Source organism: Colletotrichum higginsianum, chromosome 8 (assembly GCF_001672515.1).
Source record: "Colletotrichum higginsianum IMI 349063 chromosome 8, whole genome shotgun sequence".
NCBI lineage: Eukaryota > Fungi > Ascomycota > Sordariomycetes > Glomerellales > Glomerellaceae > Colletotrichum > Colletotrichum higginsianum.
In genome coordinates this window covers 321,314-336,503 of record NC_030960.1, presented here as the reverse complement: position 1 = coordinate 336,503, position 15,190 = coordinate 321,314, and the positions used below count along the sequence as shown (strand labels likewise).

At 39.4% G+C, this 15,190-nt stretch overlaps 2 protein-coding genes across 2 annotated transcripts; both read left to right on the top strand.

Moving 5' to 3' along the window:
- Positions 1 to 9,254: 9,254 nt before the first annotated feature.
- CH63R_11114 (HET domain-containing protein) lies at positions 9,255 to 11,442 on the top strand (the record flags this gene model as incomplete). The annotated part of the gene is made up of 2 exons (XM_018306088.1): positions 9,255 to 9,636; positions 9,728 to 11,442. 2 exons carry the CDS (start codon positions 9,255 to 9,257, stop codon positions 11,440 to 11,442), a joined length of 2,097 nt encoding a protein of 698 aa, XP_018152929.1.
- Positions 11,443 to 12,770: 1,328 nt separating this feature from the next.
- CH63R_11113 (Alpha/beta hydrolase) lies at positions 12,771 to 13,471 on the top strand (the record flags this gene model as incomplete). The annotated part of the gene is made up of 2 exons (XM_018306087.1): positions 12,771 to 13,402; positions 13,438 to 13,471. The coding sequence occupies 2 exons, from the start codon at positions 12,771 to 12,773 to the stop codon at positions 13,469 to 13,471; spliced, it is 666 nt and encodes a 221-aa protein (XP_018152928.1).
- Between the last annotated feature and the right edge of the window lie 1,719 nt (positions 13,472 to 15,190).

The window sequence follows — 15,190 nt, the reverse complement described above, 5'->3', positions numbered from 1 at the left end:
TTATTATTATAGTAGTTATATAAGGGAAAAATTATTTAGAATACTATATTAGCTACTGCATTTTGCTAACTTTAAATGTATTTAATCTCTAACGTACACGCATAGCGAGTCGGCCAACATAGCGAGCCGGCCACTCCTTATCGCTAGAAAAAGCCCCTTTTCTAACTATTTATTAAAAAGTAGATTCTTAACTAATAAAGACCTAGTTTTTAGTATTAGATAACGATAAGAGTTAGATTTTAAGAAATAATATTGTAGAAATTATTGTCTCTTCCTAACCCTAGGTTCTTAGTAATCCTCTTATCTAGAGGCCTAGATAAGAGGTAAGCTTAGTAATATAGGCTAGAAAGAGATAATAATTTTAATACTATTATTTCTTAAAATCTAACTCTTATCGTTATCTAATGCTAAAAACTAGGTCTTTATTAGTTAAGAATCTACTTTTTAATAAATAGTTAGAAAAGGGGCTTTTTCTAGCGATAAGGAGTGGCCGGCTCGCTATGTTGGCCGACTCGCTATGCGTGTACGTTATATTAAGTATTCTTAGCTTAGTAACTTAATAGGTATAAATACTATAGTAGTTAAATAATAATAGAAACTATATAATAGGCTTATAATTTGTAAAAATAATTAATAGCTTCTTAGTATATAGGAAGTAGCTATATTATTAATAGAACTTAATAATAGTTAGGAGCTCCTATTTATACATACTGTAATTTTATTAGAACTTTATTAATAAAAAGGAATTATATAATATAGGAATTAAACTAGTATTCTGCATTTGTATTACTATATAACTACTAGTGTATTTTAAAGTATTAGAGTACAATTAAATTAAGTAACTAATTAAAATACTATACAACTCTACTATTTTTAATATTAGGTCCTTAAGTAACTTAAAAGCTAATGCCTCTATAAATTCCTATTTTTAAAGAATAGAACTAGTAAGCTAATATAGAGGTCTTGCAATTTTAGTATAATTCTTTATTTATTACTAATAGAGTCTAGTTGTAATTAAAAATAACCTTACCTCTATTTGCAATTTAAGTACTAGCTACTTAAGTAGTTTAGTAATCTAGCTAAATTTAATAATTATTATACTTCTAATTGAATAAGTTTAATTTATTACTATAATTAAAGTTATTCTTAAGCTAATTTTCTTCCTTAATAATTATACTATTACTTATACTAATTAGGGTAATAGGTAACTTTTAATAAAGGCTTATTCTTCCTCCTAAATAGCAAATTTAGTAAAAATATTATTAAAGTAAATCTTAACTAGTAATATTCTACTAGGTTGCATTAGTATTAGTAATAAGGGCTCTAAGTTAAGTTTTAGAATTAGGCTTAGGAAAATGCATTTAAATTTAATTATTTAGTAGGCTAATAATTTTGCACCTTATTATATTTAAATTAATTACAATTGTAAGTAGTTAGGAATATTAAATGCATAAATATAATAATAGTTAGAGTAAATTAGAATTAACTAATATATATTTTAAATCCTAATAGGAATAAATACTAATTTGTAAATTAGAGAAATTATTATAAATCTCTTACATTAAAGGAATTAATAATAAAGCGAGCTCTTTATTTATATTACTAAAGTTAATTGTAAATTAGTATTCTCCCTAAGGGTTATTATTTTTCTGTATAATAATAAATTAAGCTCCCTATTTTAATGCAATTCTATTAGTAATAATAGTTAATTTAAAGAGGCTATAATTTCTACTATTCTGAATATATTAATTTAGCTAATATTTCTCTATAGTATTCTATTACTTTTAATATAATAAGTTCTATAGTTAAGTACTATTTTTTAATTATAGGATGTATGTATAGAGATCTATTACTAGAAAATTATTTAAAAATAATAAGAAAAGAATACAGTAGATATAAATAACTTATTTTACTTCCTCTATATCTACTTATAGAATATTTAGCCCTAATTCTATTAATTCTTTATCCTACTAAGTATTTATTATTACTAATAGAGTCTAGAAGTTAGTTAGTAATTATTAAATGCATTAGGTAGTTAGGAATTTAATAAATTTAATAGTAGGAACTTTATTATAAATTGTAGAGAAGATTGTATTAAATAGTAATCCCTCTAGCCTTTTAGTAATAGTACTTAATAACTTTAAAAGCTAATATTAGTTAATAATTATTAATAATTTAATTAAGTATAGAGTATAGTTTATAAGCTATATTAAGTTAGCATCCTATAGATAGGTAAATCTAACTCTAAAATTAATAGGAGATAATATATTAAGCTAATTGTATAATAATATTAATAGTAACTGCAGTTTAATAACTTGCCTAAGTTAGATATTGCCTATTAGTTTTCTAAATTATTATTAGAGGAATTATCTATTTCTTTATTAGTATTAAATGTATCTTTATTATTATTATCCTTATTATTATTAGAATTACTAGAATCTATCTCTACTATATTTCTTAATTAATTTTAGCTAACTAAGTCTATATTATTAGAGGTAGAATTAAGAATTAAGTATTATATATTAGATAATTATATTAATAGTCCCTTAATTTTAACTAGTTACTTACCTATAGAGGTATTACTAATTACTAGTTTAGTACTCTAAGGGTTAATTAGTACTCTTATATTATACAATTATAGTATCCCTAATAGGAGTAATACTAATTAGTCTAAATCTCTAGGTTAAATGCACACTTAGATTTCCTACTTAATACTATAAGTAGTAACCTCTACTACTACAAAATGTATTATAGCGTAAGTAAATCCACTAGTAGTACTTATATTAAGGCCCTTAAATTTAATCCTAAATAATAAATAGTATTTTAATTTACATTTATCTACTAATTGTAGAGAGATAATATTTATTTCTAATTCCTAATTTACTTATATAGCTCTATAAAGTAATTAGTATTATATTAATAGTATTAAGAGAGTATACTTAATTCTAAATAGTTAGGTAGCTTTATAATTATAAGAAAATAACTTAATATTAGCCTTTAGATTCTTAGTAATTATAATAGAATTAGGAATACTACTTAAATAGGTATTAGTAATAATTAGAGTAGTAAACTTAACTTTTTTTAGTTACTTTACTATAATGCATTAGGAAATTGCCCTTAGTAATTTAGAGAATTTAGAGCTTAATTGCATTAGATTAACTAATAATATATTAAATTTAATATTCTTAGCTATCTTGCAGATATTAATTGTAAGTTTACCTTTTTAAACTATAATAGTTGTAAGTCTATTTTAATAGACTGCCTTCTTCTTAAGTAATAATACTACTAAATTAGGTATTAAAATATTTACTATTGCCCTTCTGGGCTACGCATTGTATAAATATATTTTTATTTTTCTAGGATTTAGTGAGGTATATTAAGTATAATAATTGTATTAAGTTTTCTACTAATAGTATATTTTCTAATAATATCTCTATTTCCAACTTTTAGACTTCTATTTAGTATTAATTGTACTGCACCTACTGGATAGTGCAGATTACAGCCTGCAGCTAGCCTAAGTATTACTTAATTATTGCAATTCTTAAAATATCCTCCTACTATTAGGCTATCCTACTAATAAAGAAGTAGAGCCTCTACTATAGGACCTACCTTATCCTAATAATTAGGCCCGAATTAGCTACTAAGCTATTAAGAAGAAGGAGTACTAATTTAATACTTGCAATATTAATTATAGTGTAATTATTTATTCTAGTATTAATAGTAATAATACTGTATAATAATTTCCCTCTATATTATTTAATAATAGTACTTATTTAAGCTACTATTAACTACTATACAACTTCTGAGGGGTTATAATTAAGAGGGTAGAGTAAGTTGAAGAGGTTGTCTATATTAAGTATAGCTATAATTAAAGTATATAGAATATAGCTTAATTAGATTAGAAAGAAGGATTTAATTTAGTTACTTTAGTAGAGGTAGGTTTTGTGCAGCTGAGGGATAATTTGTCTAAATTGCAGGTTTTGCAGGTTGCAGTAAAGGAGATTCTATTCTTGCTGACTATGTATATCTAAAAAGCCTGCATCTTAAGGTTTAATACCTCTATAGTTAAGAGTTCTTACTATAGACCTTAATAGTATAGACCTTAATGGTAGTGAAGCTATCTCTAATAGACTATACTAATTCTATAGTACTATGTATTCTTAAATAAGCTACCTTACTAAGTTGATAGTATGAGAATAGGGCATAGTGCTTGTATTGGGCTTTTTACTGCTGTTTTTTTTGTATTGTGTAACTGGTCTTAACTGCTGGATCTAATTAGTTCTATGCTAGTTAAATTAGCATTCTTAAAAAAAAAAATTATCTACTATTAGAATATTACTATAGAGTTTCTCTAGTATATTAGTACTAGGAATTTAGGCTACTTGTACTTTTAGCTTTAATTTCTTAATTTACTAGACTTAACTTAATAAGTATTATAGAATAGTATTTATTTATTTCTTCTAAGCTAATAATTTAGTAGCTTTAGCTTAAGTAATTAGTAAATTTAGAATTAAGATTTAAGGGAATTATTAATTAGAATCTTTATTACTTTAGTAATTTATTTAGATAATTATACAATTCTAGCTAATTTTAATTCTGCAATAAATTGTACTTCTTTAGACTTAATTAATACTAGTACTACATCTACATTATTCTCTACTAGAGTAAATTTGCAATAGTAACTACTAACTATATAGTCTATTAAGTCCTATAGATTCTTTAATTTATTAGTAATTGTAGTAAGTTAGAGTACTTGCAGCTATTGCAGTATTTCTTTAATAAAACCTAGTAGGAGTAGATTACTAGAATAGCCCTATTCTTAAATAAAATGTAGCTGTATAGAGTGTATATTTATAATACTAATAGGAAGTTAAATACTATTAGTAAAACTGCAGTTAGAAGGGAAGATTATAATCTTAATGTATAATTATTCCTATAGTTATAGGAGTGTATTATAATACTTAAGTTATTAGTAATTAAGTTTACTGCATTTAATGTATAGAATATTATTATCCCTTATTAGTACTAATCTATTAATATAGGGATTCTTAGAGGTTTTTTAATTTAGTAGATTAAGTAGATTATAGTCTTTGTAACTAAAATTAATACTTATATTGCAACTACTATAGAAAGCTCCCTAATTCTAATACTAAAGTTAGCTAAATTAGCTTAATTAATTACCTTAGAATAATTAGTACTATTAGCCTTAATTCTAATTACTATATTTAAACTTAAGAGTAGTAAATTAAGCTTAATGCAATTGTAAGTATTCTTCTAGTAGTATTAACTAATTAGTATTAAGTAGGGGGTTAGTTATTATTCTAAGTATATAAGCTCTAATAAGTACTAAAATTAAGCTAAAGGGGTTAGGGGGTTAATTAAAGTAGCTACTATAATTACTATAAATAAATTAAGAAATAGTATTTAATTAGGTAAATTATCTAGCTAGTAGTTATTTAATAGTTTAACTTAGATTTTAGTAGACTACTATCTCCTCTAGTAATTAAACTTAAGTAAGATCTACTTTATATTAATTTTTAGCCTTGCACTTATTAATAATCTATTAGGCAACTTTAATAATTGTAAATTTAAATTTAAGGCTAGAAGTAGTTATTACTAATATACTTAATACTTAATATTAAAGATTAGAATTAGCTAACTCTTTTACAAATTATCTTACTAAGCCTATTAGGACTATTTTCTCTAGTATTAATAATGTAATACTAATACTAGTATTTTTGCAACTTACTTAATAGAGTATTAATAATACTTAATTATAGTATACTAATAAGGCTTTATCTTTTTCTTAGCTAAGGGAGTTAATATCCCTACTAGTAGTATTCTAATTAATAATTTTTAATAGGAATCTTTCCCTTAATAAGGCTTCTATAATTACTAAATTAGTAAGAGTAGTAATACTATTTATTACTTTATTTATAATAGTTATAAGGTAGAGTATACTATTAAAGTATATTATAGTATTACTTTTGTATTATATATTAAGGGTCTTTAAGACTTAGAATACTAGTAGAATTTAGGAGTTATAATTAGCCTTCTTAAAGTCTTATTTTAAATAGGTAAGCTATTAGGAGGCTGCAATTAAACTATTAAATGTACTATAATTCAGTATTAGTAATAGTAACTCTACTAGTTAGTTAGAAAAGATGCCTCTAATATTAGTAAATAAGGCTATTATAAATGCAGTAGGTAATAGTAATTCTCTAAATTTAATTAGTACTATAGTAAATACTATTCTAATATAGTATTTATTAAATAGTATAATTAAATTATTTATATTATTCTAATTAGTAGATAGTTAGGCTAATTAGTCTTAAGTTCTTAATAAGTATAAGTTAGGGAATAGGGGAAATAGAAGGAGTTATCTTAATAATAGAATTAAATTCTAAACTCTAGTAGTATTAGCTAATAAAGAATTAATTTAGGGGCTAATTTTAGAGGTAATTAGTATTAATTAAGTATTAATAATATCCCTTTCCTCTAAATCTAATAGTAGAGATACTAAATTAGTAATAGTTAATAGGAACTTAATAGGGCTTTAATAGTAGAATAAATTACTAATAAGTAGTATATTTTAGTAATATTTTACTTAGAGGTCTAACTATTAATAGGGTTAATTAATATAATAATAGTAACTTAGTAGATAATTCTTAATTAGTTAGTAAGGCTTATATTAATTTCTAATTCTACTATTATTACTAGAATAGTCTCTACATAAGTAGGGATAGTTTCTAATTAAAAGTAGGCAAAATGTATATTATTATTATATCTAGGTTGTCTATATTAGCTAAGGGGGTGCACAAATCTAATAGTTATTGTCATCCTTCCTATTCCTAATTAGGAATCTCTAATCCTCCTTAACTCCCTAATTGGCAACTAGCTAATTGTTCCTTCTCTCAAGAGGGACCAGGTTCCCTGATTTCCAACCGTTAGAGTGTTTGGCAAACTGACAGAAAGTTGGATAGGACGACAGCCGTGATAGGTCCCGCTTGATGCTCTGAAACTCTATGTAAGCTCAGGCTTGGAGACAAGAGAGAGTCTTATGCTGCACAGACGCACGTCTCCAAACTCTTGCTGCCGAAGTTGCCGCCAACTAGTGCTCTTTTTCATCCGTCTACAAGGTACATTGTCGCAACATGATCGAGAGGACTTTGGTGTTGAGGAGCTGCCCCGGGCCCTCGAAGTGCCATCCCAGGCGTCCCACCAAATAGCCATCGCGCCCGATGCACCTTGAGACCACAAACAGGACGATACTTACTTGATTAGTCGTGTCAATGTCAACTTCATTCAAACCACCAATTTTTAATCAGTTTGGCTTACTAGGAGGGGATGTTTCGACACAGCACTCAAACCATGTCTCTGAACATTAAAATCGAAACTCATGCAAAGCCTTGAATTAATACGGTCATTACACCTGCCGAATCAATAAAATTTTAGACCATGAGTCCTGATGTCAACATTTTCAGAATTTCGACTTGTTATTGGATGCCTATTGAGCATAAGGGGCTTGGATTGGATCTGTTGCTGGGCCCTGAGCCTGTCTTCACTTTTCCTACTGCACGAGCATCCCCTCCCTCACCTCAGGCTGCATTCTACACAGACGAACTCTTCAGATCCCTCCTCAACGGAGGCCACAACTAGCGGCTTCGGAGTAGCCTGGACCGTAAACATAGATAGAGCCATTCTTGACAAAGGATAATGCCCGAGGGGGAGGCGAAGGTTCTCGTGTTCGTAGTATGGAGATATTCCCGGTCTACAGGTATAACCCACCACATGCCGCATGCGGCGGCCCACCCCCGAGCCCTTTCGAGCTACAGGGTTCTCACCTGTTCACCGGCTGCGGGCAGCCGCTCAGTCTGCCCTGTTAGTTTTGGTATTCGTGGTGGTCGTAACGGCCCCTCCCCCTTTCCCTCCGTATACAGGTACGACGTCATAGTGGCCTATTCGATTTAAAAAACAGCTGACTCCATGTTGCAGCGTTCGCGATAGCCGTTCGAAGTGTCTCATCTCTGCCCCGCTATCTGGGTTATCCTTCAGCTACCGCCAAACCTAATGGAGAAAGCTTGAGTGAGCCCTCTACACCATCTTCCACAACACTCCATCGCGATGGGGAATTTGGTAGCCAATGAGATCGGCTTTGAGGCAAGACGATGTTTCAAAATTATGATTAACTCGGCTCCGACCTCCGTATACTTTATCCAACTCGGACTGGTGCACCCCCCACCTTCATCATTCGTTACGCCACCCATGTCTTCGCTGTCTGTTTCTCCGGCTGCAATTAACCTGTGTTAACAAAAATGGAAACGCTATCCCCATTTGCTTCATCCACGGTCCCATTTTAGGCAATACTGTCCCAGCTCAGTGGTCTGAAGTCCGAGGTCTGAACAGACGCGCCAGCACGCCAGTACCAATCAAGACACGCACCCACAATCCGAAAAGCTTGGGAACTTTTGGTTTTGTCAGTCTACCCAGCCCCGAAGTTTCTCATTGTCTGATTTGAGAATCACACACATTTCCAACCATCGCTTATGGTTTGTGACCGTCAAAACTTGTTATCCGCGAGCCAGAAGCTGGATGAACCAGAAGCGTCTACACACTTTCTCATGTAGTAAGATTCGAGGATACTCACAAATACACTGTTTCTTGTTTGGCCTCAAGTGTTCAACCTACGATGGATTCGAACCTTATAAAGCTTACCTATTTGTGATGATGGCGCAAAAGTGGACCCGCTGTCTGTCATGAAGCAATTGTAACTTACATAGGCGTCACGACACTCTCATAGCCCGAGGATGAACAGCACCGGCATCTACTTGCACCCCAGGATGATTGCGCGTGTCCATCCGACAGCCGCTAGGCGGAGGACGCCTCTCAGTCAACTTAAGCGGCCGCTACAGCCAAACAACAGCCGTAGAAGCATCAGAATGGTCTCGGCTTTAGCTGGGTACGCACGCAACGTGGCCGGGGTCCGTTGGATGGACTTTGTGGAGCTTACCAAAGGGGTTTGTGTGGTGCGGTGCTGAACGACATGCGGGGAAGTGAGATATGAGATGCTTATCATACAGAAGCAATACGGAGGACTATTGAACAGGTAGGCGTCTTCCAACGGGGTGCAGGTGTGCCCCTCCGATGGTCCGTTTACATAAGCCCACAGATGCAGAGCGGAGCCGCAGCTCTCTCACAGCAGCAATCAATGGTCTGTAAGGTGTGTACCGAACATCATCTTCAACGTCAAGGCCATGGCCCAGAGCAACCTGCCTGTCATCAGCGGTGACGACTGCGGCATATGCCGGCGCGCCATTGTGGAAGCCCACTCGGTCGCCAAGGCCCAGCCGCCCGGTTACGGCGACTGGATCGAACTTTTCCCCAGCTTTGCGCATCTTGAGGCCTCCGCCGCGGGTTGCAACCTGTGCCGCATCATTCGGCAGGAAATTGTTTACAGCCTGGCCAACCTTGAGGATCTCCAGGACTGCATCCACCCAGTGCAAGTTTGCTGGCAGCTGTCGGACGGGGACTACTCGCGCAGTACGCTCAAGTTCCAGGTCGTTCTGACCCACAGGGGCTGGTGCGAGGCAAGCCTGGAGACGCCCCATCCGCTCGAGGCTGCGGGAGAAATAATACGTGGGTATTCACTCGTGTTCTAGTAGGATTCTCCGCTGCGGGAACTGGGTAATTATAGAGGCTCTTCTTGCTAACCCATTATGCTTCCAAGCAAACTTCAAGGGAGAAGCCCACTTCGATTCTGTTATCAAGACGGTCCACTGGTGGTTGCGGACCTGTCAAGATGGCCACTTATCCTGTCGACTTCCTCTTCCCGCTGCATGCCAGAGCACGGCTGCGCTGGAGGACCACCCCCCTTCTTTGCCCACACATGTAATTGATGTGCGTCCGCCACCGAAGCACGGCCAGGATCAAGATCTCGAGGAACGTGTGCCATATGTTCACTTGGTAGAAGGAGAAAGCCGACAGGGTGAGTATGTGACGTTAAGCTACTGCTGGGGCACATCCGGCAAGAACTTCAAAACCACAAGCTCCAACCTAGCTCAGCAGCTCTCCGAGATCCCCTGGGCTAGACTTCCGCAGACGATACAAGACGCCGTCGTCGTCACCCGAAAACTTGGCATCCGATATCTTTGGGTCGACGCCTTGTGTATCATCCAGGCAAGATATACCGGCGACGCCACTTCGGACTGGCCAGTCGAGGCGACGAGGATGGGTCAATATTACGAAAATGCCACATGCACGCTGGCAGCCAGCAGCTCGCACGATTGCGCCGACGGGATGCTTGCCGACCGCCCGGCGCTGCGGTTCGGTCCCTCGCGGGATGTGACTATCGATTTCGACGATGTCTTCCTCGGCAAGTCGACGCAGATCCAGCTCGTCGGGCTGCGCGGTCCGCCCATCGAAGCAGCCATGGAGGAGTCCCACCTGCTCTCGAGGGGCTGGTGCGTCCAGGAGCGCGCTCTGTCGCGCCGGATGCTGTATTTTGCCCGGGACGCGCTCTTTTGGGAGTGCAATGAGCTCCGCGCCGGCGAGCATAGCCCTAGCAAGAACCTGGGATTCGTCCCGAGGCCCAAAACGCACGCTTTGTTGCACACCCAGTCGTGGCGAAGCGTCATCGGCCAATGGGACCTGCTCGGCGCGGGGCTGAGGAATCTGGTCCGAGACCACCACGACACTGCTGAAGGACTGTCAGCCTCGGACGTTGAGCTCATATTGGGCCCTGCGTGGATGGGATTGATCGAGAGGTACAGCGCTTGCGCGTTCACAAACTACTCGGACAGGCTTGTGGCCTTGTCGTCCGTCACGGAAAAATTGAGCCGGATGACGGGAGCTAGCAATGTGGCAGGACACTGGCGCGAGACGTTGGGGCGCAGCCTTTCCTGGATGGCGCTCTCACCTACCAGGACAAGAGAAGCATGCAATGACCGTGTCTTTCCGTCCTGGGCGTGGCCATCGGTCGACTTGGGCGTGACTTTCGAAGGCCTCGACGGGGTCTGGCTAGAAAGCATGACGGTGGAGGATATCAGGCGAGACCCGACAAGGACCGGCAACGTTCACGCCGGACACATTCTCAGAATCAATGGGACGTTCTGCGAAATGCCCCTGGCCCAATGGGGCCTGAAGAGCTCTCGCAAAGGCAGCGGTACCACTTACACAACTTCCTCTTTTGTCGAGTCCGTAACCTGGGACCACCTACCAGCCGCCTTCGACGCAAATAGGCTCATGGCATGCCTCTTCATTGGATCCGTGCGCGAGAGTGAATACGTTTCGGATACATTAGGTCTTGTCGTCCAGCGTACGGGGAGATTTCATGGTGATGGTGGCCACATCGAAGAATTCGAGCGGGTAGGGTTGCTGAGGTTTGAGAACCTCGCCATCGAAGGGCTTCTGGGGACGGTGTGTAGAACGATAGATATTGCTTGAACAGGAATAGAGACCATCAAGCATCATTCCATCATTACGGGTCTTTCCGGAATATGTGCGTAGGCAGAGTGTCAGCCTGAAGAGGTAAACTGCTGGTTTGGGATCTGTTGCGTCACTCGACAAGAAGATTCTGCTGCAACGATGTGCGAAGGAGCTTCGAAGTCTCTCAAAGCTGCAAAAGGAGCATGAGTATTGTGTTGGTTTGAGAGATGATAAAACTCACAGATTCACCATCGCAAGGCCACAATAGCAGCATTCGCCCGAAATAGGCTCTTCTCTTGGATAACACAGAATACCAAAGCCCTTAGATGCTAGAGCGTAGGGAGCATAGAAGTACCCTGCCGCTGCTGCTAGAGTAATTAGACCCTCAAGATGATGACGTACACCGGAGTGGGGATTGCGGCTATGTCGTTGCTCAGAGATGTGTGATGGGTGTGACGTTCAGAGTAGAGAGTCAGCAGCAACAAGGTGAATAGGTGTGTCAAGTAGTTTCACTTGTATAAAAGAGTGCCTTGCCACTATAGCATTAACAAACATTGCAAACCAATGTTACCATGATTACTGCCGCAAATAACATCAGGGCCAGTTACACCACTTGGACTGTAGTGATGGTAATGGGGGGGGGGGGGGCAGTCGCTAGCGGTTTGTACAATATGTGGGCGCAGTCTTGTATCAAATGGCACATTCCAACACTAGTAAATCTGGAGTTTTGCTCTATGAGAATATGCAAGAATTGGGGAACAAGCTCGATGTTCATTACTGGCAAGATGCTCTTAATCTTCCATTAACACCTTTTCGACCTGATGTTTTCATGCGAGAGACGGGCTTCTACATCCGATAGCCACAACTCTCATCCTCTCCAGATTAACCAATTACCCCTCGCCTTGAGGGGCGACAAAGTCTACCTGGCTTCATGCAAGGAGCTTTCGTTCACAGATCCGAAAAAAGGTCAGTTGCTTATCTCACGTCAGCCAGTTGCCCCCAGATTGAGGTGACGCGCCGTTCTATTGGGTCCTGGATGGGCCAGCCGATTGGAGAGTAAGCCGTAGACATAATGAGGCGAACTTGGTACTTGAAAGGACAAAGGGCCCGCGGTCGTTTTCAGTTATAAATACGTACGAGTTCAGTGTCATATTCTCGTGCCAAATTTTTTTTTGGGGGGGGGGCTTACTTGATATCGCTCATTTTTGCTTGGAGATATCACACGATACGTAACCGTTAAAATGCCATTCTTTTTTCGGAACCCCTCCTTCAGTCTTTTCTATCTCGACGAAGGTGACCCTGAGGCTCAAAATACTGTCCTCTTGATCACGGGACTATCTTGCGAAATGCACGACTGGAGTTGGCAGGTCCCCTTCCTTCTTGCCAACGGCTTGCGCGTAATCTCTGTGGATGGCCGCGGGCAAGGGAAATCATCAGCCCCACAGCCGACGCCGGATATCACCACCTGGCCCGGAGTGGAGAGGTCCGCCGATCCGGACGTCGTCGACTACTACCCTCAGTCCAACGCGGAAGACATGATCGCTCTGCTTAAGAGCCTCGGAATCACCAAGAACGTCATCACCATGGCACATTCTCTCGGCGAGTGCACTGGGTATTACATTGCCACAACCCGCCCGGACCTTGTCAAGGCCTCCGTTGGCGTAGATCCCCTCCACGCCTTCCCCAACGCTATCCGCGAACGTGACGCCAGCTTCTTCACAGCACCGGGAGCCCAGGAAACCGCTCTATCAACCCTCCTCGAGCACTTCGGCGCCTACTGCTATACGCCCGCCTGCCCTGCCTGGCAGAAGACGTGGCACCTTCGGCGCATGGCGCAGCTCGACAAGGCTGTGCTCTTCGCGCAGTGCTGGGGTGGATGGGGCGACCCGGAGCACAGCTTGGGCAGGCAGGAGAACGCAGTGAAGGCTTTCGCAGGAAAACTCAAGTGTCCCCGTGTGACGTTTGGGTCCAACGACTGGTATGTGGCAACTGATCGCAACCATCTACCGAAAGGAGACGAGGAGCTGGACGAGATCGTGGTCATTGAAGGCAAAGGGCACTGGTTTCATCAGCTCGAGAGTGAGGAGTTCAATGGCCATCTTGAGAGGTGGTTTACAAAGATCGGTGTCCTGCCAGGGAAGCAGGTTCTTGCTTGAGGCAATTATCTCTGTTCGGGTTTCCAGTAACGTCGGGCACCCACTTATGGGCACCCCCCACATTTGGGCACCCCAAAAATGAAGCCATCTCCATCATAACCATCGACTTCAATTAATTATTGCACTCTTCTAGATGCCACCACAATACAGCTTTCAGCTTCACTAGGTAAATCAGACTCGCTGGACTCATCCGTGATATCCTCTTTTTCGCCAGCCTCAATTTGAGCCTTCTGGATGTCCTTGATATTAGCGAACTTGGTGTTTGGGTCGATCTGGACTGTCCTTCTTTTCCTTGCTGCATTATTGGTGACTTGGGCCTGCAGGAGCTCCAGCTTATGCTGGGCAGTTGCCAGCTCATAGGCCTGCTCGCTGAAGCCTTTTTTCACCTTCATGAAAAGGAGGCGTTGAGTATGGACATCATTGTCCAGCTCTGTGAATAGCTTCAGTTGCCCAGCCAGGTCCTTCATCTTCCTTGGCGTCGACCATACTACTGCAGATGACGCAGATGCCCATTCTTTATCTCCCTGGCCTCCAGACTGCCCTTTGCTGGCCTGATCTGATGCCCTTGGTGTTGATGGGAGCAGCAACTTGCTCATAAGGGGCTTTGCTATAGAAACAGGCCATAGGCCAGTCCATTTCCATCCACTTCTGATGTTCTGCATCGTCAGGCCTGCCAGACGAGCCTTTTGATAACATCCAAGGAAGCTTCTCTTGCCTATAACAGTAGAGTCATTCCAGTGACTGAGATATCCAAGCTCCTTCCTATAGGCCACCTTCACAGGGCTGAAGACTGACTGGTCTAGTGGCTGGAGGACATGGGAGGTATGTGGTGGAAGGAATAGGAGGTAGACGTTATTAATATAACATATCCACATAAATTCCGTCGTTGTGTGACTCCCATGGCCATCAACAATCAATAGTCTAGCCTCATCCTTGCCCTCCTTGCCCTGGGAGGCAGTCTGAGGGACAGTCTGAGGGAGGAAGACCTTCTGCAGCCATTCAACTGCAGTGTCGTCTGTAGTCCATCCATTCTCTGTTGCAGTAAATTGCCATCCTTCATAAGGGCCAAGATCTAGAGGAAACCACTGCTGCTGGACTGTCTTGCCCTTATATATAATGAGGGGATCAAGGGCATGGCCCAGGGCAGAGATGCATTCGATAACAGATACCCATGCCCTTGACCCAGGCTGTTTCTTGCGGACAGACTTCGTCTCAGACATGCCCAGCACCAGCCCATTAGATCCCTGGCCCTCAAGGATACCAGTCTCATCCATGTTGTATCTATTGGCTGGTTTGATGCTGATGATCTCTGGTATGGCAAGGAGTTTGAACCAGTCCCTGATGACCTCAGTAGATGCCCCATTAACACGTCTAGAATCGATAGGGCGACTTCTCTGAACCTTGACTGAAGGATTTCTCCTCATGAAGGCAGAAACCCAGCCCTTTCCTATGGGCTCTGTGTCTCCCATAGCATGGAGGATCCTTTCTGCGAATAGCTTCACTTGCAGATGGGTTGGGGCAACTCCAAGGGCATGTTGAATGCGAATCCATTCAGCCAGCTTATGCTCCTGATCAGGGGAAAGCCTCTGAAGGTCAGAAAACGCAGCTTT